This window comes from Scyliorhinus canicula, chromosome 4 (assembly GCF_902713615.1).
Source record: "Scyliorhinus canicula chromosome 4, sScyCan1.1, whole genome shotgun sequence".
NCBI lineage: Eukaryota > Metazoa > Chordata > Chondrichthyes > Carcharhiniformes > Scyliorhinidae > Scyliorhinus > Scyliorhinus canicula.
In genome coordinates, this window is record NC_052149.1 from 54,933,380 (window position 1) to 54,960,795 (window position 27,416).

General features: G+C 44.8%; 1 protein-coding gene across 1 annotated transcript in view; it reads left to right on the forward strand.

The window, feature by feature from the left end:
• faf1 (Fas (TNFRSF6) associated factor 1) overlaps positions 1 to 27,416 on the forward strand; it is a 490,861-nt gene that overhangs the window by 247,529 nt on the left and 215,916 nt on the right. The window contains exon 11 of the mRNA XM_038794284.1: positions 2,942 to 3,005. Coding sequence (XP_038650212.1) covers positions 2,942 to 3,005 — 64 coding nt within the window. The remainder of the gene's footprint in view (positions 1 to 2,941; positions 3,006 to 27,416) is intronic.

A 27,416-nucleotide genomic window follows, 5' to 3' on the forward strand; every position in this document is an offset into this window, starting at 1 on the left:
CTATTCCATATGTGATCTTACCAATGTCTTGTACAACTTCAGTAAGACGTCTCAACCCCTGTATTCAATATTCTGACCAATAAAACCTAGCTTGCTGAATGCCTTCTTCACCACCCTGTCCACCTGTGACTCCACCTTCAAGGAGCTATGGACCTGTACTCCTAGATCTCTTTGTTCTGTAACTCTCCCCAATTCCCTACCATTAACTAAGTAGGTCCTGTCCTGATTTGATCGACCAAAATGCATCACCTCACATTTATCCAAATTAAACTCCATCTGGCATTCACCAGCCCATAGGCCCAATTGTTCAAGATCCTATTGAAATCTTATATAATCTTCTTCACTATCCACTATGCCACCAATCTTGGTGTCATCTGCAAACTTACTAACCATGCCTCCTACATTCTCATCCAAACCATTAATATAACAAATAACTTTGGATCCAGCACAGATCCCTTAGGCACACTGCAGGTCACAGGCTTCCGGTTTGAAAAACAATCCTCCACAACCACCCTTTGGCTTCGGCCGCCAAGCCAATTTTGTATCCAATTGGCTACCTCGCTCTGGATTCTCAGGTTGTTGCAAAAGGTTAAATCTATCATGTGGTACCTTGTCAAAGGCCTTGCTAAAGTCCATGAAGACGACGTCGACCGCATTGCCCTCATCTACCTTCTTAGTTACTCCTTCAAAAATTTGTGAGACATGACTTTCCCCATACAAAGCCATGCTGACTTTCCCTAATTAGCCCATGCCTGTCTAATGCATTTGGATCCCTCAGAATACCTTCTAACAATTTACCCACTGCAGAAGTAAGGCTCACCTTACCCCTTTGTACAATGTGGTTACTGTTGGGGAGCCTGTAAAATTCTTCCACAAGCAACTTCTACTATCTATTATCTCGACCCAAACTAATGCTACATCTTTTTCTTTCGATCTAAGATCTTTCACTGTTGTGTTAATATCATCCTTAATTAACATCTTTTCCTTGTTTCCTGTCTGTCTGAAATGTCAAACACTCTTAAATATTCAAGTCCCATCCTTAGTCACCTTGTAGCCATGTCTCTGTAATGGTTGACAGGTCATACATATTTATTTCTTTTTGAGCAGACAATTCATCCATTTGTTATGGATGCTACGTGCATTCAGGCACAGTGCTTTTTGTTCTGCCTTTTACTATTTCTGCAAACTCTGGTCTTATCTGCTGTCACACTGTTAAGTTTGCACATTCTGTCTCTTCCTGACATGCTCTGATTTTCATTACCCTTTTTTCACAATGGTCTCCTCCTGTCCTTTGCCTTTAATTTACCACATCTTCCCTCATTTGAACCCTCGCCCCACTATTTCTACCACATTAGTTATACGACTTGCCAGATATTATAAAGTTACTAATTTTAGTAAATTCAAAAGATGTAGTTTAAAGTCCAGAATCAGGTTAGACTGCAAGTATAGTTGTATTTGAAGAAATTTAAATAAAATTTGTAAACACATGTCAGCGTACCTGGACAGGCGCCGGAGTATGGCAACTGGGGGATTTCCACAGTAGCTTCATTGCCAGGTTAATTATTTATTATTTATTATGTATTTGTTCAAAACTATTGCTGCTAAAACCTACTAGATGCTCCAGCTTTTATGAAATGAAAAATGAAAATCACTTTATTGTCACGAGTAGGCTTCAATGAAGTTACTGTGAAAAGCCCCTAGTCGCCACATTCCGGCACCTATCTGGGGAGGCTGGTACGGGAATCGAACTGTGCTGCTGGCCTGCTTGGTGTGCTTTAAAAGCCAGCGATTTAGCCTGGTGAGCTAAACCAGCCCCTACTCTACATTCTTCACAGTTTATGCAAATGTCATGGCAAGAAATCTTCAGGTATCAATGAAAAATCTCCACTGGTACTGTGAAGTCAAGGTATAGATCAATTCATGAACAACATTTCTGGAAGAACTTTCAAAAAGTACAATTTAAAAATGTAAAAAAACATTAGTTGCTAGATTTTATTCCCCCTCAGAGCATGGCGAATGCCCTAAGCGGAATTCCCTTATGGTAAGATTTAGAATCCATACAGTACAGAAGGAGTTCATTTGGACCATTGATTCTGCACCAACCCTCCGAACGAACATTCTACGTAAGCCACTCCCCCACCCTATCCCCATAACCCCACTCATTGATCATAGCTAATCCACCTAACCAGCACATCTTTGGACTGTGGGAGGAAACCGGAGCACCCGGAGAAACCCCACGCAGACACTGGGAGAACAAACTCCACACAATCACCCAAGGCCGGAATCGAACTAGGGTCCCTGGTGCTGTGAGGCAGCAGTGCTAATCACTGTGCCACAGTGCCTCCCTTTACCATTGGCCAACAAGTTTGTAAAGTATTGTTTTGAGTAAATCTGACCTTGGTGTATGTTTGCCTTATGGTTGTACCACACTGTTTTCAAACATAAATGAACCTAAAAAGTGAGTATTTTTCAATATTGGAATATACATGATTTACAGTTTTAAACCTCAGATGATTTTTGTTCATCTTGTTTTTAATAGAAAAATGACTGTTATGAATTGTACAGCAGTTTAAATGCAAACAGTTATCCCAAACCTTGATGTTTGTGCCATCAAAGTTTAAAAATAATGTTGTTTCTTTTATTTTATGAACTTTGAATGCAACACTAAAATATTGTGTCAATAAGGTGTGGGTTTACAATAAACTTGTAATGTGAAATAGTACAACTGTACTTTACGCAAATATGATCCAGGCAATTCTCAATTGTTTTTAAACTTCTTAAAGCTGATTTCTAGGTATTTTTTGAGGCTGGGTTATTCCCACAAGTTCTAGAAAAGTATTTTCCTGAATTCAGAACAAAATGAACGGTGCTTGTGGAACTTTTGAACATTTCCAAGTCTCTCTGTGATCTAAAAGTTAACTTTAACTTATTTCTATCCCAGTGCCCGATGATGCTGAAAATGAGGGAGATGCCTTGTTACAATTTACCGCAGAGTTTTCTTCAAGGTACAGTTTTTTTTCCATTGAAGGAGAAGTCCATGCCACTTTTAATATGGATTAAAAGAAAATTCTTCTCTAATGTTAGGTAATTGAGAACAATTTTAAATGTCGGGTATAATAAAAATAAATCTATTTGCAACAGTTAATGCAAAGACAGTGGACAAATCAGGAATTATAAGGGGTTAGGGAAGTTTGCAACTTCTAATTAGACAATATTTGTCCAGAGAAAATCTCAGAATAAAATGATAAACATCAAGAATATGAATGTAATCACTTTCATGCCAGATTGATGAGATAAAAGTGTCTTCACTTTTTTGACCACAAGGGTGTTTACCTAAATTGAGTTTGGGCACTTTCAACTCAATTCTTAGTCAGTGCTGGTCAACAGGGTGAGGCTATCCACGAATTGGCATATCGTTGGAGATCTTTCCATCCACTTGGGTGCTTTAGAGGGTGCTGTGAAGTTAAAATTGGGAGACCACATTGAAGTAAGATTTCAAAACTAAACTTTACATCTGACCTATGCAATAACTATTCTGATGATGTGTGATGCTGGCTGTTTTTTGCTAAGCCTGTGGGTGTCTGTGAGCATGCGCCTGTCGGACAATGACCTGAATTTTGCAGTTGGAATAACGGTGAGGTGATCAGTGGTCACTGTTAATAATTGATAAATTGTTCTAGTGTCTAATTAACGATGTTCAAGATGAAAATCAGGAAGTTGCTGTTCGCGTTGTCCTTCTCCTCTGCTAATTTCCCTGGGTTAGTACCTTATCACGACACTCTGCATTCAAACATATGTGAAAGGCGTGATATTGTGATACTAACCCACTAGATACACTTACCCATTAAGTATCCACAAAAAGTTAGGGCTTGTCCACTTTTGTGCAAATCAATGTATAACAATATGATAAGACTTAATTCCAACCAATCAGCGCAATTGGCACTAAGAATTTTCTTGTGCGGTGACTCATTCGTTCCAAATTTAATTAATGGAGATTTTTAAAAAATAAGAACAAAACATGTTTTGCATCTGTCTCGTAATCCCATCTTTCTATTTTGTTTTCTATATTTGATTCTATGCTGAATTAAATATTCTAACTGGGGCTTCCTGATTTCGATCCTCCATGGCTCAGTAATGATTCTCCAAGTTGATTAGTTTTGAGATGTGCTAGATCTCAGGTTCTCTGTAATGTGCATTGCACTGTCATACACTTGATGTCCATACGTTGCCGCACAAAAGCCTACAATGTCTGCGGGTCGGCTATAAGTGTACAGAAGGGGATTCCTGTTTGTGCTCTGCTTATTGTCTGCTAACGGCAAAATCTGGGCCCATGTTAATCAAATGATTCCAGTTTGATAAGATGCAACTAACAGAAATGGAAAAGAATTGTGAACATCAGAGGATAGTTGAAAACTTTGAAAAGGTATGTGAAGGAAATGTTATAGTACAGAGACAATCATAGATCATAGCATAGGAGGAGGCTTCTTGAGACTGTGGCAACGTTTGCAAGAAATATAATAATCTTTTATTAGTGTCACAAGTAGGTTTACATTAATACTGCAAGTAACTGAAAATTCCCTAGTCGCCACACTCTGGCGCCATTTCGGGTACACAGAGGGAGAATTCAGAATATCCGATTCACCCAACAGCACGTCTTTCAGGACTTGTGGGAGGAAACCGGAGCCTCCGGAGGAAACCCACGCAGATACAGGGGAGAATGTGCAGACTCCGCACAGACAGTGACTCAACCCGGGAATTGAACCTCGGACCCTGGCGCAGTGAAGCAACAGTGCTAACCATTGTGCTACCGTGACGCCCATATTTAGCTAGTCTGAGTTCCCCACTCTTTACCTGTAGTCTTTCAAATTCTTTCTATTCAGGTGCTTATGAAAAATACGATTGAATCTGCTTCCACCACCTTCTTAACAGTGCATTCCAGCTCTTAACCACTCACTGCATTTTAAAAACATATTTTTCCTCGTATCACCTTATTTCTTTTGCTAATCACCTTAAGCCTGAGTCTGCTGACCTTTCAGCTAATGGGAATAATTTCACTCTTATATACCCTCTCTTATAGATCCCTCATGATTTTGAACATCACCAACAAATCTCCTGATAACTTCCCCTCAAAGGAGAGCAGCCCCAGCTTCTCCAATCTCTCGACGCAACCAACGTTTCTCATCTCTTTTGTCCCCAATCTTTTCTGCATACTCTCTAAAGCCTTCATGTCCTTCCTAAATAATGGGTCCAGAATTGAGAATGATACGGCAGTTGAGGCCAAACCAGTGTATTATAAAGATTCTTCGTAACTTCCTTGCTTTTGTATTTTATGCCTTCCTTCATAAAGCCCAGTACTCCATATGCCTTTTTTATTGCTTTCTCAAGCTGCTTGGCCTATTTCACAGATTTGTACACATATATTCCTGGGTCTGTCTGTTCCTGCACCCTCTTAAGAATTGTATCTTTACTTTATATTGCCTTTCCTCGTTCCTCCTATCAAAATTTATCACCTCACACTTCTCTGCATTAAATTTCATCTGCCTCATTTCTGCCCATTCCACCAGCCTGCTCAGGTCCCCTTAAAGCCTATTACCTATGTTCACATTGCTTTGAGGTTTTGTATCACCTGCAGATTTTGATATTATGCCCTGCAAACCCTAGTTAAATCACTGAGCTATATAAAGAAAAGCAGTGTTCCTAGTACTGACCTCTGGGAAACCTGCTGTATACGTGTCTGAAAAATAACTGTTATCACAATTCTCTCTTTTGTCACCCAGTCAACCTTGTATCCATGCTCCCAATTTCCCATTCAATTTTGCTGTCAAGCTTATTATGTGGCACTTTATTAAATACCTTTTGGAAGTCCATTTAGAGCACATGAACCACCATACCCTCATCAGCTTTCTCTGTTACCGTATAAATACATCAGCCAAGTTAGTTAAACATGATTTACTTTTAAATTTGTGTAGCTTTCCTTAATTGATCAACACTTTTCCACATAACAGTTAATTTTGTCCTGAATTGTAGTTTCTAAAGACTTTCCCATTACCTGGAGTTGCTGGGTTTATCCTTGCAGCTTTTTTTGAACAATTGTGTAACAATTGAAACTCTTCAGTCCTCTAGGCACCAACCATATATCTAAGAAGCATTGAAACATCATGGGCTGTGCTTCCCCAATTTCCACTCCTGCTTCCTGAGCATAATCAAATGCATCCCATCTGATTCTGATGACTTATCAATTTTAAGAACGGCCAGTCTCTTTAATGTCGCCTCTTTACCAATGTTAGCCGTCTATCTCAACTACCTCTTCATTCTGGTTTAGCACAGGGCTAAATCGCTGGCTTTGAAAGCAGATCAAGGTAGCCAAGCAGCACGGTTCAATTCCCGTACCCAGCCTCCCTGAACAGGCGCCGGAATGTGGCGACTAGGGGCTTTTCACAGTAACTTCATTTGAAGCCTACTTGTGACAATAAGCGATTTTCACTTTTATTTTAACTTTGAATCTGGCAACATCTATGGGAAAGTGGATTTGAGGGATTATAACAGATCAGTCATGATAGCATTGAATGGCAGAGCAGATTCAATGGGCTGAATGACCTTCTTTTGCACCTACATTTTATGGTCCTGGTAAAAACCCTTTACAACTCCTTTACTATTCATCTGCCTGTATAAAAATTTTGGATTCCCTTTATGATAGCCACCATGCTCCTCTCCTATTCTAGGCAGAACCCTCTGCCCTCCCCGGTGGTGAGTATGGTGAATGGAGCGCAGTTAATCAGGTAGAAAGGTGGTGGGTACCCCTCCGTCCATCCACCTACATCATGATTAATTCCAGGCCTGCAAACATTCTTCCCTGACCATTAATTGGCATTAACTCAGTGGTAGGTGGGGGATTCGTCATGTAATGTGCACAATGAGCAAATCCTGGCTTGTTGGACCCGGGGAATGCCTTGTTCAATGACAAAGGCACCCAGTGCCAGATTAACGGAGACATAATCGGGAATGGTAGGTGGGGAGATGCTGAGAAACAACCCCCCCTTCCCTTGCTGCCAACTCCACTTTCCTGCAAATACCATCCCATCACATGTGTGTCTTGGTCCTGTGCCTTGGATAAATGTTTTACCAGCAACGGCCCCCACCTCTCCGGTGGTGGTGCCGTTCAAAAGAGCTGCCAGCCTCTGACTAGCTGGCAACTCTCGACGGGAGGAATTTCATCCCCGGGACACTGATCATGGAAAAAGACCGACTCCTGATCTGCCAATTGCCTGATTGGCAGATACCACTAACAGCCTTCCCGGGAAACTGCAAAGCCAGGTTCTCTCCAGCTCTACAGCCAACGGCTTAGGCCCCTGTTGCTAGCACAAAATTCTGCGTTCTCCCTTTGTCTTTTATTTCCTCCTTCACTCCCCGTCTGAATCTTCTACATTCAGCCTGTTCTTATTTGTATTATCAACGTGAGATCTATCATATGCAGGCTTTATCCAATTCTAATCTGGAAAAATTTGCAAATTATTCTATAAAACACCAATTCTAACAAATGATATCAACTGGAAAAATGAATGTTGAGTCCCAGCAAAAGAATGAAAAGCACTTGACTAGCAAGCCATAAATAGTGTGTAGTTTTCTTCCATTCACCGAATTCAAAATTCAACTTCTCCATAAGGTCTCTGCTGTTTTATCATTCTAATCAAGTTTTAATTAGATATCTCATCCAGCAACCTTTCTCTCTGTGTGCCAGGACTATTCAAACTGAAATTTCCTTCCTATGTTATGACTGTAAATTCCAAGTCAATGTTCATAGTTGCTCTCAGTAATTGCTCTTGAAGTGAAATACTGGAAACTATTTTCACAGCAAATTCAGTTTTCTTGCGCTTCAAATATACTGTAAAAAGTTAACTTTGTTAATATTTTACATTGTGCAATAATACATCTGAATTACTAGTATGTAATTGAACTGGTGCAGAAATATATTTATGCAAGTTAACAAAGCCATTGGCATATTATTAATTCAGGTCATTATTTCATGACATCTGTGCACAGCCTTTGACCAAGTGTGGCATCAAGACACTCTGGTAAAATTGACGTCAGTGGGAATTGGAGTGGGGTGAAACTCTCCACTGGCTGGATTCGTACCAAGCACGAAGGAAGATGATTTTTGTTGGAGGCTAATCATCTCAGTCCCAAGATATAGCTGCAGGAGTTTCAAGGTCATAATAGATTCCTTGTTTGAGTGTGTTCAAGCTGCAAATGATTTCATCATCTCTTCTGTTGGTCCGCTCTTGACTGAAGAGTCCAATGCAGGAGCGGCATGGATGTCCACAGAACTGGTAGTTCATATTGTCGTTGTTGATGCTTGGGGGAAATTTCTACAGCTGTGTCACCTTTCACCTTCCTGTGGGCATGTTGGATGTTGCAAGTTTGCAATAGATGGTCTCAAGACCTGCTGAACCAAGTTTCAGTACTTTCTTGCATTTGAGCCAGTCGGCTGCAGAGTTTTCCAAGAGAGCTGGTCTGGTCGTTTGCAAAATTTCTGCAAAGACACTTATTCAGAGGGCTCAATTCAACTAAATGGGAACAAAGTCCCATAGCGAGTGCATTTAGTCGTGCGTTTCCTGACAGTCACATTGTAGAAGGGGCCTCAGCAGGGAAAACACGGCTGAGCCTGAACATAGCCCAATTCTGTACACTGGGGAGCTCCAAGGCCCCCAAAATCATCCCCGAGCCCCCAGCCGGAAGCACTATGGGCGGGTCCTGACACCCCCAAAGGGTACCACTGGCCCGATTGCATGTGTGCAGAAAATGCCATCTTGGCCAGTGCCTATGCCAGGGAACTTCCACGGTGGCCGTTGGCACCAGCAGTGCCAGCGCTCTACCCTGCCCAAAGGGCATGCAGCTGGAGGCCTCCGACCCCATAGCAAACCCCCATGAATGCTGTTCCATCTGGTCCCCGTTTGTGTTCACCAGAGGTGAACGGCGCTCGCCCTCAGGCGAAGGAGATGAATCCCAGAGTCTCGGGTACCTCTGAAATCTGCATGTTAGAGTAAGACTAGCTGCTTTGCTCTATTATACTGATTTGCCTAAAAGTGATCCCACCCACAATGGGTGGGATTTACATCGCAACGTCTTGCGAGATCACGTTGGATCCCACAAGGCGTTGCAAGCCGGGTAGATCCCGGGAGCAGGGTCTCCCCGCTTTTATTGGCCATGCTACGCCATGGCGAGTTGCTTTTCAGGTGCAGTGAGGCTATTGGATCATACCCAGAGTAGCGCCCTTGGTCCAACAGTCTTCACCTGCTTCATCAATGACCTCCATTATAAGGTCAGAAGTGTGGGTGTTTGTTCAGAAATGCAATGTGTTCATTTGTAGCTCCTCAGACAATGTACCGGTTGTGCCCACATGCAGCATGACGTGAACTACTGTTGGGCTTTGGCTGATAAGTGGCAAGTAACATTTGCACCACATAAATTCCAAACTACAACCATCTCCAACAAGAGGGAGTCTCACCGCCTCCTTTGACATTCAACAAGATTAGTATCGGCAGATTCTCCACCATTAACATTCTGGGAATGTCACCATTGACCAGAAACTTAACTGGACCAGCGCATAAAGATTGTGGCGACAAGAACAGATCAGAGACTGGGTATTCTGCTGTGAATAACTCACCTACTGACTCTCCAAATCCTTTCCACAAGTCAGGAGTGTTATTAAATACTTTCTGCTTGCCTGGATGAATGCAACACTTAACATCTGGAAAAAGCAGCCTGCTTTGGAATATCAGGGGACTTAACAGCCCAGTGACAACATTCAGAGTCTTCACCCATCTGAAAAGTTTGAAAGCTGACATAGTCTTCCTCCAAGAGATGCACCTGAGAGAAAAGGACCGACTGCGGGTAAGGAAGGGCTGGGTGGGACAGACCTATCATTCCTGTTATGGGATGAGAGCCAAGGGGGGAGCCATACTGCAAAATAAGAGCCATAATGTGAAGATGCCGGCGTTGGACTGGGGTGAGCACAGTAAGAAGTCTTACAACACCAGGTTAAAGTCCAACAGGTTTGTTTCAAACACTAGCTTTCGGAGAACTGCTCCTTCCTCACCTGAGGAAGGAGCAGTGCTCCGAAAGCTAGTGTTTGAAAGAAACATGTTGGACTTTAACCTGGTGTTGTAAGACTTCTTACTGTGCTAAATAAGAGGACGGCGTTTACGGTGACGAGGATGGTTACGGACCCAGGGTCGCAGCACATCATGGTCATCGGTGTCCTGGACAGGGCACCGTTAGTCCTGGTGAATGTGTATGTTCCCAACTGGGACAACACGGAGTTTATAACGAAGACCATGGGGGAAATCCCCAACATTTACATGCACCGACTAATCATTGGGGGGGGTGGAATTCAACTGTGTACTGGATACAATGACAGGTCGAATCCCAAAACCGGAAAGAACTCTGCATATTTATGGGGGCTGTGGACCCATGGTGGTTCACCCACTCAGGGGAGAAGGAGTTCTTCTCTTATATTCACAGATCGACTTCTTTGTAGTGGAAATCGTTGCTTCCAGGGGTAGTAAGAGCTGAATATTCCACGATTGTAATCTCCGACCATGCTCCACACTACATGGATGTGAGGTTGGAGACGGCCGTGCCCAATGCCCCCATGGAGGTTGGACTCGCACTCCTGGCCGATAAGGCTGTCTGTGAGAAAATAGCACAGGCCATACACATTACTGATAACCAGAATTGGGAGGTCTCGCCCTCCACATTCTGGGAGAAGCTGAAGGCTGTGATCAGGGGTGAAGTTATTGCCTAAAAAACACAGATAGGGAAGAGAGGATGTCTAGGCAGCAGCTAGTCGACTCCATACTGGAAGTAGACAGGCGATACTCCGAGGTCCCCACTGCGAACTCCTGGCGGAGAAGAAAAACGACAAATGGACTTTGACCTGCTCTCCACGAGGAAAGCAGTGCACCAACTACACCAAGCATGGGTTACCCTGTACGAGCACGGAGACAAAGCCAGCTGCCTGCTGACTCACCAGCTGAGAAAGAAGACAGCCATGAGGGGAATAGCTCAGATTAGGGACAGCGAAGGCAACCTAGTAGCAGAGCCGGAAAAGGCCAACGAAACTGTATTTTTCTATGTCTATGTCTAAAGCATTCAAGACCTACTGGGGGCTGGACACCTCCAAGCCCCCAGCAAAAGACTTGAGGATGAAGCAGTTCCTCGGTGGACTGGACATGCCAGTCGTGGGGACGATAGGATAGGAGAGGGAGGCTGGAAGCACCACTAGAACTGGGATAAGTTATGAAGAGCATCAACTCCATGCAACTGGGGAAGGCACCGGGACCAGACGGTTTCCCAGTGGACTTCTGCAAAACATTTGTGAACCTGCGGGAGAAGTTCACAGATTCATCCTGCCACCTATCCTAGCACAAGCCAAAAATCTCGCTGATACCTAAGAAAGACAAAACCCCAACAGAATGCAGGTCCTACAGACCCATTTCGCTGTTAAATGTAGATGCAAAAAGGATTGGCAGAAAACGTGGCGGACTGCGTACCAGAGGTGGTGCAGAAGACCAAACAAGCTTTGTTAAGGGTAGATAGCTAACGCCGAACACCATGCGCCTACTAAACGTGATCACGCCCCCATCCAGGGAGAGAACACCCGAGGTGATAGTCTCCCTAGACCCAGAAAAGGCCTTTGCCAGAGTCGAATGGAAGTACCTCGTAGAGGTACTGGAGCGGTTCGGGCTTAACAAAGAACAAAGAAAATTAAAGCACAGGAACAGGCCCTTCGGCCCTCCCAGCCTGCGCCGATCCAGATCCTTTATCTAAACCTGTCTCTTATTTTCCAAGGTCTACTTCCCTCTGTTCCGCCCGTTGATGCCTCTTAAATGATGCTATCGTGCCCGCCTCTACCACCTCCGCTGGTAAAGCGTTCCAGGCACCCACTACCCTCTGCGTAAAAAACTTTCCATGCACATCTCTGCTTGGAGCAGAATCACCAACTAGGTGAAACGTCTGTACAATTTTCCCACAGCGAGCGCACAACAAATACCACCAGTTCGAAGTACTTCCAGCTGCACAGAGACATAAGGCAGAGATGTCCGTTGTCCCCGCTCCTGTTCGCCCTAGCGATCAAACTACTGGCAATCGCGCTTAGAGCGGCAAAGAACTGGAATGGGACCCGGCGAGGAGGCTGAGAGCACAGAGACTCGCTCAGTGCTCCTCTACATCTCGGATCCTCAAATCAGCATGGAAGGAATCATGGACTTATGAAAGAGTTTGGAGCCTTCTCGGGCTACAAACTCAACCTGGACAAAAGTGAGGCCTTCCTGGTGAACTCGCAAGGGGGAGGGGCAGAGATGGAGGGAATGCCAATTATACAGGCCCAATACAAATTCCGCTACCTGGGGATCTAAATTGCTCATTGCAGGACAGAGATCCACAAATAGAGCCTGACCAGCCTGATGGAGTAAGCAAAATAAGGACCTGCAGAGATGTAACACACTCCAATCTCCCTGGCAAGAAGAGTGCAGACGATCAAGATGAACATGCTGACCAGATTCCTGTTCCGGTTCAGATCCATTCCGATCTACATCCACAAGGCCTTCTTCAACGCATTAGAAAAACTGAACTGATCGTGCGTGGTGTTTGTGTGTGTGCGCAGGAGGGGGAACACTTGGATCCCAAAAAGGGTACTGCAGAGAGTGAGAACCATGGGAGTGACTAGCCCTCCCAAAACTGCAATATTACCACTGGGCGGACAGGGTAAAGGGGTGGATAAAAGAACCAGAAGATGAGTCGCTGCTTATGGAGGTGGGCTCCTGCAGGGGGACCTCCCTCCTGGCCCTGGCCACAGTAGTACTTCCACCCCCAGTTAATAAATACTCAACGTGCCAGTGGTGAGAGCAGCACTCCGGTCTTGGAACCAGCTGTGATAGCACTTCGGGCTTAACAAAATATCCGGTAAGGCCCCTGTCTGAAACAACCACAGGTTCACGCCCGCAACAATGGTCGACACCTTCAAAAGGTAGAGGAGACAGGACAGGCGAATGCTGACAGTTAGGGACTTATACACTGACAACAGATTGACAACACTCGAGGTACTAACAGAGAGGTTTCAGCTGACAGGAGAACGATCTAAGATACGTGCAGGTCAAAACCTTCTTCCGTAGGGAAAGAGGAAATACCCACGGCTACCACAACAATCGGTGTTAGAGGACAAACTGGAGTGGACATCTTGGGGAAGGGGAACTGCAGCGACTTGTAAAGGCGACTACTGGGGAGGTCTAACATACAACTGGACGAGACAAGAAAAAAGTGCGAGGAGGACTTGGGGTTTAAAATAAGGTGGTGGAGCCCTGCACAGCGTCAACTCCACCTCCACTTGCGCAAGGCTAAGCATAATATAGCTAAAAGTGGTACACAGAGCCCGCTTGACTAGAACCCGAATGAGCAGGTTCTTCCTGGAGGTGGAGGACAAATGCGAACAGTGCCAAGGACGCCCACGTGTTCTGGATTTGCCTCAGACCTGCTGGGTTTGGACAGCCTTCTTTGAGACAATGTCCATGGTGGTGGGGATGAGTGTGAAGCCTTGCCCAAGAGTGTCAGTCTTTGGGCTTTCAGAACAACCAGATTTCTTCATGGGGAGGAGGACCAATGTCCTTACCTTTGCCTCACTAATTGCCTGCCGGAGAATCCTGCTTGGCTGGTGATCAGCAGCAGCACCCAAAGCTGCAGACTGGTTGTCTGAACTATCTGAGAAAATGTAATTTTGCCGTCCGGGGGTCGGAAGAAAGCTTCCACAAAACATTCACCCTGTTGTTCCAAGACCTGTTTGTAGCCAACAGCCAATAAGCCAGAGGAAGGAAGAGGATAGTCACCGTATAACAATGAAAGGGTGTGAGGAGGGGAATAATGAGACATGGAGCCCAACTATGCCCAACAAATAACAATATACATGGCCTCATGCCAACCCAACAGGAACAGGATGTAAGAGCTGATGAGGGAAGAAGGCACGCTAGATGACTAGAAGGGGAGGGGGGTTCAGGAAGAAAAGGGGAAGACCGAAGCAGGGGAACCAGCTAGAACTAAACGCCTACTGGAGAATATAAAACGAGAAGCTGTAACCGGTGTAAGTAACGGAAGATGATGTGTGTGTGTGTGTATATATAAATATTTTTTTTCTTTTGTTTTCAATGTATGTTTACAGTTACCTTTGTTCTGTATAATATGAAAACTTTTTAATAAAAACATTTATTTAAAAAATGCAGCCTACTTGACCAACCCCATTTACCACCATAAACATTTGCTCCCTCTACCACCGGTGCACTGTGGCTGCAGCATGCACCATCCCCAATATGCACTGCCGTTATTTGTCATGCTTCGTTGATAGCACCATCCAAATCCATGAGCTCTACTGCCTGAAGAACAAGGGCTTCAGGCTTAAGGGAATATCACCACCTGTAAGCTCCCTTCCAAATCACACACAAACTGATTTAAAATATATTTATTTTCCTTCATCGTCACTAAGTCAAAATCTTAGTACATTCTTCAAAGCAGCACTGCCTCCAGCAGTTCAAGAAGGCAGTTCACTGGCACCTTCTTGAGGACAACTAAGGATGGATGGTGACTGTTGGCATTGCTAGAAATGCTCAGATGCCATGAATGAGTTGGGAGCAGAAAAAAGGAAATCAATCCAGTAACACTGTTATAGGTTCACGTCTTTCTACTTTCGATCACAGAAATGATCATGAGTATTGGTGTTGTTTGGGGAAATAGTTATTGAAGGGATATTTTTTAGTTAAGTTTTAAAGGAGGAAGCTGGATGGTTTGACCAATGATGGAATTGGTAATTCACTGGTAATATTAGGATCTCATCTATTTATTTTTAGAATGGATATTGTAAATGACATTCTGTTTTCATTATATAAAGTACACATGCCACTTTTTTGTTGTGATATTCCATTGTACTCAAAATGGTGTGGAAAATGCACAATGAACTAATGTGGCATACAATCTATTCCACTTACAAGAAAGACTTTATTACTTCTAGCAGTATTGTAAAAGTCTTTCTCACAAGTTGAATAAAATTGATATACTACAGTAAACAATTATATTTTGTCTATACAAAGCACAGGGTGAAACATATTGTTTTAGAAATTGGAAATGGAAATTTCTGTGTGGCTGGTATGCATTAACTTGAACTTCCCTTATTTCCTGAATTTGTGTTGTCTCTGATGCAGGATAAATTTTGTAATCTTTACTTTGAGTTCATTTCATGTTTTATGTAATTGACAAAATCAGATTCTAAAAATATGATGGCAGATCAGCAATGGCAAGCATTTCCAGAAATAATTCAGTTTTCTCAATGATTATACATTTTCTCAAGTGATACAACCGTGGTTAACTAGAAAATTTAAGAATAGTATTAGAAACTCAATATGCTGTCTAAAAAGGATTTAAAAATAAGGAAGAGATGATCCAAGAAATTGTTAAAAAGGGGAATATAGAATGGGAGTAAACTAGCAAGAAATATAAAAACAGATTTATGAGAGCTTTTGCAAGTATGCAAAAAGAAGAAATGAACAAAAATAAACATAGGTCTCTGAAACAGGCAATAGAAATTATAACGAGAATAAAGAATAGCAGAGGCATTAAACAAGTATTTTGCCTCTGTCTTCACCGCAGATGACAAAGGGCACAAAAAATTATTGTAGGGAATCAATAGTCTTAACAAGAGTGAGGAAGGAAAGTAAAAGCACTGAAGAAATTAATGGGACTTAAAAGCTGACAAATCCACCACAACTGATGGCCTACATCCAAGGAATTTAAAAGAGATGACTTCAGAGATAGTGGATGCATTAGCTTTGACCGTCTAGATTTCCCTAGATTCTAGAACGGTGGCTCCCTGTGGATTGAAAGGTAGAAAATATAATCCCATTGTTCAAGAAGAGAGAGAGAGAAAGCAGGGAACAATTGGTCGATTAGCTTGGTATGAGAAAAAGTGAAATGCTAGAATTTATTAATATAGATATGGTAACAGCACATTTGGACAATCATTTAAACTTGTCGCGCGACAATCACCAGGCAGGAATGTTCCCTTCCAGTCGGGGAACACTTCAGCAGTCAAGGGCATTCAGCCTCTGATCTCCGGGTAAGCGTTCTCCAAGGCGGCCTTCAGGACGCGCGGCAACGCAGAATCATCGAGCAGAAACTTGTAGCCAAGTTCCGCACACATGAGTGCGGCCTCAACCGGGACCTGGGATTCATGTTGCATTACATTCATCCCCCACCATCTGGCCTGGGCTTGCGAAATCCTACCAAGTGTCCTGGCTTGAGACAATTCACACCTCTTTAACCTGGGGTTACCCCTTTCTCTGGATCTGTAAAGACTTAATTACCTGAAAATGCCAGCATTCCTAAGTATTGTCTTGCATCTTTGAATTTGCCTATATAAATGTTTCTGGAACATACCTCTTCATTCACCTGAGGAAGGAGCAGTGCTCCGAAAGCTAGTGTTTGAACCAAATCTGTTGGACTTTAACCTGGTGTTGTAAGACTTCTTACTGTGCTCACCCCGGTCCAACGCCGGCATCTCCACATCATGGCGTACTTTTCTTTGCTCTTTGAGACGAGTTTGGAGTATTTTGGATTGCATAGCGGGGACAAGGAAAGGGTGCCTGGTGTCGCTGTTGTCATTTGTCTTGACACTTGAACCCTTAATGATGACCCTTTGAGTGGCGAGGGATTGTGAGGGTGGGGGGGTGGCATTAAGCACTGGGTATCACTGTATGAGGATGACCTGTTATTTGCGTCGGACCCGTTGGAAAGTCTAGACAATTATAAGGTTGTTGGAGTGATTCAGGGCTTTCTACGGCTATAAGTTGAACTTGGGGAAGAGTAGGTGTTCCCGGTGAACGCGGCAGGGTGGGAGTGTGGGGGGGGGGGGGGGGAACCTGGGGGCGCGCTACCTTTAAGGTGGCAAGGGAGCGGTTTAGGTATCTGAGGATTCAGGTAACGCATGAGTGGGGTACAGTGTATAGGTGGAACTTGACAGGGTTAGTGGAAGAAGCTAAAGGGTACTTTAAAAGGTGGGCAGGTAGGGTGCAGGTGGCAGAGATGAATGTGCTGCCAAGGTTTCTGTTTGTTTTTCAGTCCCTCACAATTTTTCTCCCTAAGGCCTTTTCCGGAAGGTGGAAGCGGTGGTCTATGAATTTGTGTGGGCAGGGAAGGTGCCGAGGGTGAAGAGGCTCTCTGCAAAGGCAGAGAGGGATGTGAACCTGATACACTACAATTGGGCAGCGAATGTGGAGGTGATGAGGTGTGGGGGGGAGTGAATCAGGTTGGAGGAGGAAGGGGCTCAGGTTTGAGGGCCTTGGTGACGCCCCACTGCTATTAGCCCCGAGGAAGTATGCAGGGAGTCTGGTGGCGGAGTCGGCTATTAAGATTTGGAATCAGCTGAGGAGGCACTTTCAATTGGACCAAATGTCGGTGTTGACACCACTCTGGGAATCACAGATTGAAGCCAGGAGGGATGGATGGGATGTATAGGCAGTGGAGGGATGAGGGTCCGGGATATGTTCTGGGAGGAGAAATTGGCTAGGTTGGATGAACTGTAGAAAAGGTTTGAGTTACCAAGGGGGAGTTCAGGTACTGGCAGGTGCAGGTCTTTGCATGAAAGGAGCTGCCGCCGTTGCCAAATTACCGAGTATGCGCTGCTGGAGAAATTGCTGCTCGCAGATGAGGTGGGGAGGGCAGGCTCAGGGACACGTATGAGTGGTTGGGAGAGCACGGTAAGTGCTGGTGGAAAGGATTAAGCGGAAGTGGGAGGAGGAGTTGGGGGGGAGATAGGATGGGGTCTCTAGGGTGTGAGGCGATGCAGCGAGTGAACTCAACTTCCTCTTGTGCTGGAATGAGCTCAATTCAGTTTAAAGTGGTGCACAGGGTACACATGGCTCGGGTTCCGATGAGTGGGTCCTTCTCGGGGGGTAACGGATGGATGTGAGAAGTGTGGGCGGAGGCCGGCGAATTATGTTCACATGTTTTGGGGTTTCAAGAAGTTGGAATGCTTCTGGGAGGCGGTGTTTGGGACCTTATCAACAATAGTGGGGGCCAAGGTGAAGATGGGACTCCATAGTGGCGATATTGGCGTGTTGGAGCTACTGGAGGGGAAGGGGAAAATATGTACAAACTGTTAACTCTGTTTTGTTAGAATGTGGTTTTGTTATATGTTTACGTTTGGAATAAAATATATATTTTTTAAAAAATGTCAGAAGGGTTGCACCTGAATCGGAATGGGACCAATAACCTCGCAGGGAACTTTGCTAGAGCTGATCGGAGGGTTTAAACTAATTTGGCAGGGGGGTGGGTCACAGTGTAGAGTTACCATACGGGGTCAAGCACAGCTAAATAAAGAAGAAAAACCAAGTCAGTCTGGAAGGCAGAACAAAGATAGATATGTTAAAGCACAAGTGTGGCACGGGCATTTATTATATTGCTAGGAGTCTTACAGGTAAGAACGATGAACTGAGGGTGTTGATTGACACACATGGGAGTAGCATATTATTGCTATCACAGAGACCTGGTTGAAGGAGGGATAGAATCTTTGGGGGAGGGTGTGTGTGTGTTGTGTGTCTCGTATGTATGTGTGTGTCATGTGTAAAAGAGAAGGTGATGTCACAATATTGATCAAGGAGTCAATTACTGCAGTGAAGAGGGATGATATGTTATCAGGCACCTCAATTCAGGCCATGTGGGTGGAACTTAGAAAAAAAGTAGGGCAATCATGCTGCTGGAAGTGTACTATAGGTCCTAAACAGTCATAGAAGAGCACATCTACAGGCAAATCTCAGAGAAGTGTCAAAACAGTAGGATAATAGTAGTAGGAATTTCAATTTCCCCATTATTAATTGTGATAGTCAGAGTGTACAAGGCTGAAACGATGCGAATTCTTCAAGTGCACCCAAGAAAGCCTTTTGAGCCAGCACATAGAAAATCCTCCAAGAGAGGGAGTCGTACTTGACTAAGTTTTAAGGAACAAAGCCGGGCAGATGGTAGAACTGAGATGTGGAGAAGCATTTTGGTGATAGTAACCATAATTCCGTAGGATTTATGGTTGTTATGGAAAAGGACAAAATGGACTGGCAATGAATGTTCTGAATTGGGACAAGGCCGATTTTAATAGGATAAGACAGGATCTGGCCAAAGTGAACTGGGAACAGCTACTTGTATGAAAATACACATCAGAGCAGTGCGAGTCATTCAGAAAGGAAAGCCATCATGTTCCCTGTAATAACCTGTAGTAACCTGCAGAGGACTCATCCAGCTGGGGATGATTGTTCCCCATGCTCAATTGAACTGAGTTAATCTAGCACTAGCATAAAAGGACGGCAGCTGTAGAGCCAGCTAAAAAAGAAAGAGGACCCGGTGAAAGGTAACCGGGCCCTGTGCATGTATGATGCTGTTGCTGAAATAAAGGACTTTTAAGAAGCTTATTGGACTCCCCTCGCTTTATCACATTGGCGATGAGGATGGGATTGGAGCTGTTGACATGCTGCTTGTTCTGCGAAGTTACCTCACTGGAATTTATTTTTTATGTGTGGGCTATGGTACAGAGTTTTTTTTGTTGTGGGTTTTTTTTAAACATAGCCTGTAATGTCATGGAAGGCGAGCGCCGGGTCGAGTTTTTGCTGCCGACTTGTGAAGTGTGTTCCCTGGGAGTGATCTGGAGTCTGACGTGTCTCGTAGTACCGGATGTGGTATCTTCTGAGCGACTTGTGATGTTGGTCGCGTAGTGTTTCGTCCAGTCTCTGTCTGTCGTTGTTTCCTGATATTGGCAGAGTGGTCCATTCTCGAGTTGCCGCCGCCCTTTTGGAACGTCATTCTGGTCGTGAGTGCGGCATTGTGTTTGAAAGACTGCGGCTGCTTGGACTGTGGGACTTGCACCAGTGATGTTTTGCCTGCGAGCTGACAGTTGTTGTACGACTGTAGGTTATGTGCCCAGCGACTCTGTTGGTGTTGAATTGACTGGGCATTCCATATATGACTTCTGGTTCTGTGGCAGCTGGTGCGGAGCCCTGCTGTTTTGTTTTTAATTTGCACTGTGGGTTTATTTGCCTGTGAAGATGTACTGTAAGAATGTCAGGGCGACAGCTCCCTGGGCATTTTAGTAGGTGCTTTAATTTTAGGTAAACTTTAGACTACTTGATTTTTTTTTAAATTCCGGTGCTTTTGTGAGTTACGGGACGTCCGACATTCCCCCTCACCTGTTCTATCTGTGGCTGGAAGGCATGCTACATCGATTGAGCCTTGGGTTAATGGGTCCGATGCCATGGTGCGCGCCGTCCCCGGGTTCAGCTGTTGGCAGCTTCGCCCCCTGTGTGACTGGTGAGGGTGTCGGACTGGACGTAATGCTTCGTGGAGTACCCGTTGGCCAATCCTGCTTCCCTGCTCGGTGACGCCTTATCCGAACCAATCTGTTTTTTGGGGGGTTTGTTGTCTGCCCACTATGGGGTTTTCTCCCATTTGTCCCTCTCCTATCCACTCCTCCTCAATGGTCGTCCTTGCGAGGGGTTTTGGACTTTGGGGGTGGAGGAACATAGAACATAGAACAGTACATAGAACATAGAACAGTACAGCACAGAACAGGCCCTTCGGCCCTCAATGTTGTGCCGAGCCATGATCACCCTACTCAAACCCACGAATCCACCCTATACCCAACAACCCCCCCTTAACCTTACTTTTATTAGGACACGACGGGCAATTTAGCATGGCCAATCCACCTAACCTGCACATCTTTGGACTGTGGGAGGAAACCGGAGCACCCGGAGGAAACCCACGCACACAGGGGGAGGACGTGCAGACTCCACACAGACAGTGACCCAGCCGGGAATCGAACCTGGAACCCTGGAGCTGTGAAGCATTTATGCTAACCACCATGCTACCCTGCTGCCCATAAAGGAGTATAATAACCTGTAGTAACCTGCACAGGACTCATCCAGCTGGGGTAACTGTTCCCCATGCTCAGTTGGACTGAGTTAACCTAGCACTAGCATAAAAGGCCGGCAGCTGTAGAGCCAGCTAAAAAGGAACCTGTAAAAGGTAACCAGGCCCTGTGCATGTATGATGCTGTTGCTGAAATAAAGGACTTTTAAGAAGCTTGTTGGACTCCTCTCGCTTTATCACATTCATGTAAAGGTAAAGGATGGGGCCAAAGAACCCTGGGAGTCAAGGGAAACACCGGATTGGATGAGGAAAAAAAGGGAGGTTTATGGAAGATACAGAGGGCTGGAAACAGTGGGTGCTTTAGATGAGTACAGAAAGTGCAGGGTGGGAAGGGAAGGGGTGGTACTTGAAAAAACAAATAAGGAGAGTGAAGAAGGGACAGGTAAAAACACCGATGGGGAAAATAAAGGAGAATCCAAAGGTTTTTCATAAGTATATTAAGAGCAAGAGGGTAACCATGGAAAAAGTAGGGCCTATTTGGTACCAAAGTGGCAACCCATGTGTGCAACCGAAAGACACAGGTGAGGTATTAAATGAGTATTTTGCATCTGTGTTCACTATGGGAAGGATAATGTGTGTATAGAAAGCAGGGATGGGGACTGTGATATAATTGAACAGTTTAGCATTGAGGGAGGAATTGTTAGTGTTTTAGCGGGCTTAGAAGTGGTAAATCTCAAAGCCCAGTTTAGGTGTATAATAGGCTGCTGTGTGAGGGAAGAGAGGAGTTTGCAGGGACACTGTCGTTAATTTTCAAATCCTCTCTGGCCATGGGTGAGCTGCCAGAGGACTGGAGGACAGCTACTGTACAATTATTCAAGAAGGAAAGTAGGGAAGAACCAGGTAACTACAGGCTAGTAAGCCTTACATCACTAGTAGGCAAATTATTGAGGGACAGAATTAATTTCCACTGGGACATGCAAGGATTAATCAAGGATAGTCAGTATTGCTTTGTCATGGGGTGATCATACCTCACAAATTTGATTGAAGTTTTCGAGGAGGTGACTCTGTATGTAGATGAGGACTGTGCAGTTGACATTCTCTATATGGACTTAAGTAAGGCTTTTTACAAGATCCCACATGGGAGACTGATCAAGAAGGCAAGAGGCCATGGAATCCAGGGCAATGTGGCAAAATGGATTCAAAATTGGCTCAATGGCAGAAGGGAGAGGATGTTGGCCGAAGGTTCTTTTTCTGACTAGAAGCCCATGTCCAGTGGTGTTGTGCAGGGATCGGTGCTGACCCTTACTGTTTGTAGTATACATTAATACTCTAGACATGAATGTGGGTGGTATGACCAGTAAGTTTGCAGATGGCACAAAAACTGTTGTTGTGGTAAACAGGGAAGAGGAAAGCAGGACAATACAACACGCTGGTCAGATGGGCAGAACAGTGGCAAATGGAATTTAACCCTGAAAAGTGTGAGGTGATGCGTTTTGAGAGGACTACCAAGGCAAGGGAATACACAATGAACGATAGGATGCTAGGAAGTACAAAGGACCAGAGGGACCTTAGGGTGCATGTTCACAGGTCCCTGAAGGCAGCTGGACAGGTAAATAAGGTGGTTAAGAAGGCAGATGGGATACTTGCCCTTTTTTTAGCTGAGGCATAAAATATAAGAGCAGGGAGGTTATGATGGAGTTGTATAAAACGCTCATTAGACCACAGCTGGAATACTGTGTGCAGTTCTGGTTGCCACACCATAGGATGGGTGTGATTGCACTAGAAATAGTCAAGAGGCAATTCACCAGGATGTTGCCTGGGCTGGATCGTTTCAGCTATGAAGAGAAGGCTGAGGGGGATCTTGATTGAGGTATACACAATTATGAAGGATACAGATAGGGTAGCTAGTGTTACGACACCCTGGGCTGGGGCACAGTAAATTCCAGCCCCCCTTGACCCAGAGTCGCAACATAAGTGAATTAACAAATAATTCTTATAAACCTGTCGAGATCTTTGGCCCTTGACTGCTCCAGTGATTTATACACACCAGATTTGGAAATAAAAACACACTGACTGTTTATTTACAATAAGAAAAACTTTAAAACATGCAATAACTAAACTAGATAAAGACCTAATCATCTAATAATTTCCCCTTTGACCCATGTTTGCGTGGGTTCGCCTCCACAACCGAAAGATATGCAGGCTATGTGGATTGACCACACTAAATTGCCCCTTAATTGGAAAAACTGAATTGGGTACTCTAAATTTATGGAAAAAAAATTATTTCCCCTTTTACCATCCCATTCTCTACCCAAATACACACAAGACAGGTGCATACGGACTGAGGGACAGGGGTAAAATGATAGGGATTAAAATATGGGAGTGATATGTTCTTATTGCTGTGTTGAAGTCTTTGTAGTCGGCTATCTTCTTGCAGGTTTAACTGACTGTGGAGAGAGATAAACTGCCTCTTGAAACTTAACAAATGAGTGTTCATCAGGAGAGAGAGAGATAAACTGTGGCTCTTCATGCCTCTGTCAAAAGAGGTGTTCATCAGGAGGCAGAGATATATAAACTGCCTCTTCAAAAAAGTGTGCTTCACTCTATAAAAATGGAGACTGTCTGAGCTTGGCAGAACATTCTGGAACATCATCCACTGGGCCAGACCAAATACCACTGATGCCGGGGGTCTCCAGAGGCCATACTAAACAGCACACCTGCTGGGGGGAGTGTTCCAGTAATCGTCCAGATAAACAAAATTTTTGCCCATACTAATTTGTATGCATCCAGAATAGCCTTTTTTTACTGTATCATAATCCTTAGATTCCTGCTCTGACAAAGCAGCATAAGCGTCCTGTGCCCACCCCTTCAATTTACTCTGCAGGGGTAATGTCCACTTTGCTTTTGGCCACTCCATTTGGATTGCTATTTTCTCAAAAGCCCGAAAGAACGTTTCTACTTTCTCTTTGAATTTTGGGAGAGCCTGTATAAATTTAACCATATCGCCACTGAGTTCAATTCTAGGACTAGGTTCCCCTCTACGTTCATAGAATCATAGAACTTACAGTGCAGAAGGAGGCCATTCGGCCCATCGAGCCTGAAGTAGGCTTCAATGAAATTTCTTTGAAAAGCCCCGAGTCACCACATTCCGGTGCCTGTTCGGGGAGGTCGGTACAGGAATTGAACCCGCGCTGCTGGCCTTGTTCTGCATTATAAGCCAGCTATTTAGCCCACTGTACTAAACCAGCCCCTTTCATGCTCTTAACTGCGACAAAACTCTCTCCAGCTCCATGTTCCCACCAGAAGACCTCATTGAAGCTGCACTCTCTCGCCGGCCCAAGTGCTCCTCGCACTTGCATCAAATTCAAATGTTTAGCATTCGCTTCAAATACCTCATCTTCGTAGCTCCAGCAGATTTAACCAGTTTGATTTCCTTGCCAATTCGACTAGCAGGTCTCTGCTGAGCCCCTCGAAATAATCCAGCGTTAAGTGTTCCATCTGGAGAAAATGCTAAGCAGGTTCCAGAGCCTTCCTGTTATATCACTACAAACATTTTAATTTATGCTGTAATCCAAATTCGCTGTCTAATGTTTTTAAACCAGAGCCAAGCCCTCAATTTATGTTACGACACCCTGGGTTAGGACGCGGTCAATTCCAACCCTCTTGACCCGGAGTCGTAACATAAGTGAATTAACAAATAATTATTAGGGCGGCACGGTGGCACAGTGGTTAGCACTGCTGCCTCACGGCACTGAGGACCTGGGTTCGATCCCGACCCTGGGGCACTGTCTGTGGAGTTTGCACATTCTCCCCATGTCTGCGTGGGTATCGCCTCCACAATCCAAAGATGTGCAGGGTAGGTGGATTGGCAACGCTAAATTACCCCTGATTTGAAAAAACTATTTAAAAAAAAAAAAATAATTAATATAATCCTGTTGAGATCTTTGGCCCAAGAGTGCTCCAATGACATGGACACCAGATTTGTAAGCAAAAACACAATAACTTTATTTATAACAAGAAAAGAGCTAAAACATACATTAATTAAACTAGATAACAACCTACTAATCTATTACTTTCCCCTTTGGAGTCTGTCTGATTTCGGCAGAACAGCACTGATAGGGGGGTCTCCACAATCCAAACCAAATTGCACATCGTGTGTGTAAGTAAAAGGATCCTTACATAAGGAAGACATGTTTCCTTTAGTTGAGAATTTAGAGATTTGAGGAAAAACCTTTTCACTGATAGGGTAGTGGGAATCTGGAACTCACGTCCTGAAAGTGTGGTAGAGGCAGGAACCCTCAACATTAAGAAGCATTTAGATAAGCACTTAAACCGCCATAGTATGCGAGGTTACGGACCAAGTGCTGGAAAATGGGATTACAATCTCACAGTGTAGAAGAGATCCGTCCGCCCATCAAATCTGCACCAACGCATGAAAAACACCTGACCTACCTACCTAATCCCATTTACCAGCACTTGACCCATATCCTCGAATGATATGACATCCCAGGCAACATCCAGGTGAATTGCCTCTGCACTCCTCCAGTGCAATCACATCCTTCCTATAATATGGCAACCAGAACTGCACACAGTATTCCATCTATGACCTCACCAAAGTTCTATACAACTCCAACATGGCCTCCTTGCTTTTGCGATCTATGCCTCGATTGATAAAGGCAAGTGTCCCATATGCCTTTTCACCACCCTATTAACTTGCCTTTCTGCCTTCAACGATCTATGGGCAAACAGGCCAAAGTCCCTTTGTTCATCATAACCTCCTAGTGTCATGCTGTTCATTGAATCCTTCCTTGTCAAATTACTCCTTCCAAAGTGTATCTCTTCACTTTTTTAGAGATGGGTACTTGATGCCCGGCACAGACACGATGGGCCACAGGGCCCCTTTCTGTGGTGTAAAACTCTAAGCTTCAAGAAGGGACTTTCCAAGCTTCATGGGGAAACAGGATACCAGCCACAGCATGGGATCTGGCCTAGCCCAGCACCTTCCAACGCCCAGGAATCAATACCCCCAGGACCGCCAGTAGACCCCAACACCCACACTCCAGCCAGACCTGCACCTCTCCTATTACATTCTGAGCAGTGCACAGCCCCCATTTACACTGAAACAAATGGATGATTACTCCAGCCTCAGCCGGGGAATCCCCATACCGAAGAGAAGAATCCTCAAGACACCCAATAATTCCATAAAGATGACTCCCTATTTTCATTCCAAAGACCTTTTTTAGGCGGGTGAACAGGTGATATCTGGGTTTGTGTGGCAGGTGAAACCCCATGAATAAAGAAAGTATTGCTGGAGTGGAGCCGAGGGGAGGTTGGGCTGGCATTGCCGAACTTTAGGAACTATTACTGGGCAGCAGTGGGTAGTGGGGGAGGGGTCAGTGTGGGAGCGGGTGGAGGCGGCATTATGTAAGGGCACACGTTTGGGGGCATTGGTACCGGGACCTCCGCCGTTCTCGCCGGCCCAGTACTCAACAAGCCCAGTGGTAGTGACAGCCCTGAGAGCCTGGGGGCAATGGCGGAAGCATAGGGGAGTAGAGGGAGTGTGGGTATGAGCTCCAATCTGTGGTAACCATCAATTTTGTGCCTGGGAAGATGGATGGTGGGGTTTGGAGGTGGCAGAGAGCGGGTATTGAGAGGCTGGGGGATCTGTTTATTGGTGGGAGCTTTCCTGGTCTGGAGGATCTGGAAGTGAAGTTTGAATTGAATTGCCGGGAGGGAATGGGTTCCAATATCTCCAGGTAAGGGATTTTTTGCGAAGGCAGGTTTTTACCTTCCATTCCTTCCGCAACAGCGGATACAGGACAAGGTAGTTTCTGGAACGGGTGGGGGAGGGGAAGGTATTGGAAATTTACAAAGAACTTATGAAATGGCCGGGTGACATGTGGTGCAGTGATTAGCACTGGGACTGCAGGTTAGGTGGATTGGCCATGCTAAATTGCCCCTTAATTGGAAAAATAAAAATAATTGGGTACTCTAAATTTATTTTTTTTTAAAGAAAAAAAAAGAACTTGTGGAGTGGGAGGAAACCCAGATAGGGGAGACAAAACGTAAATGGGAAGATGAGTTGGGAAAGGAGTTAGAGGCGGGTCTGTGGGAGGATGGCCTGAGCAGAGTCAATACGTCCTCATCATGTGCCAGGCTCAGCCTGATACAATTCAAGGTGGTTAACTGGGCACACATGATGGTGGCCTGGATGAGCAGGTTTTTTGGGGTAGAAGGCAGGTGTGGGTGATGTGCAGGAGGGCCCGCAAATCAAGTCCACATGTTCTCGGCATGCCTGATGCTCAGGGGATTTTGGCAGGGATTTGCAGATGTCATGTCCAGGGTTATAAAGGTGAGGGTGGTTTCGGATCCAGAGGTGATGATTTTTGGAGTGTTGGAAGACCCGGTCATCCAGGGTGTGAGAGAGGCTGATGTTTTGGCCTTTGCCTCCTTGGTAGCCCGGAGACGGATCT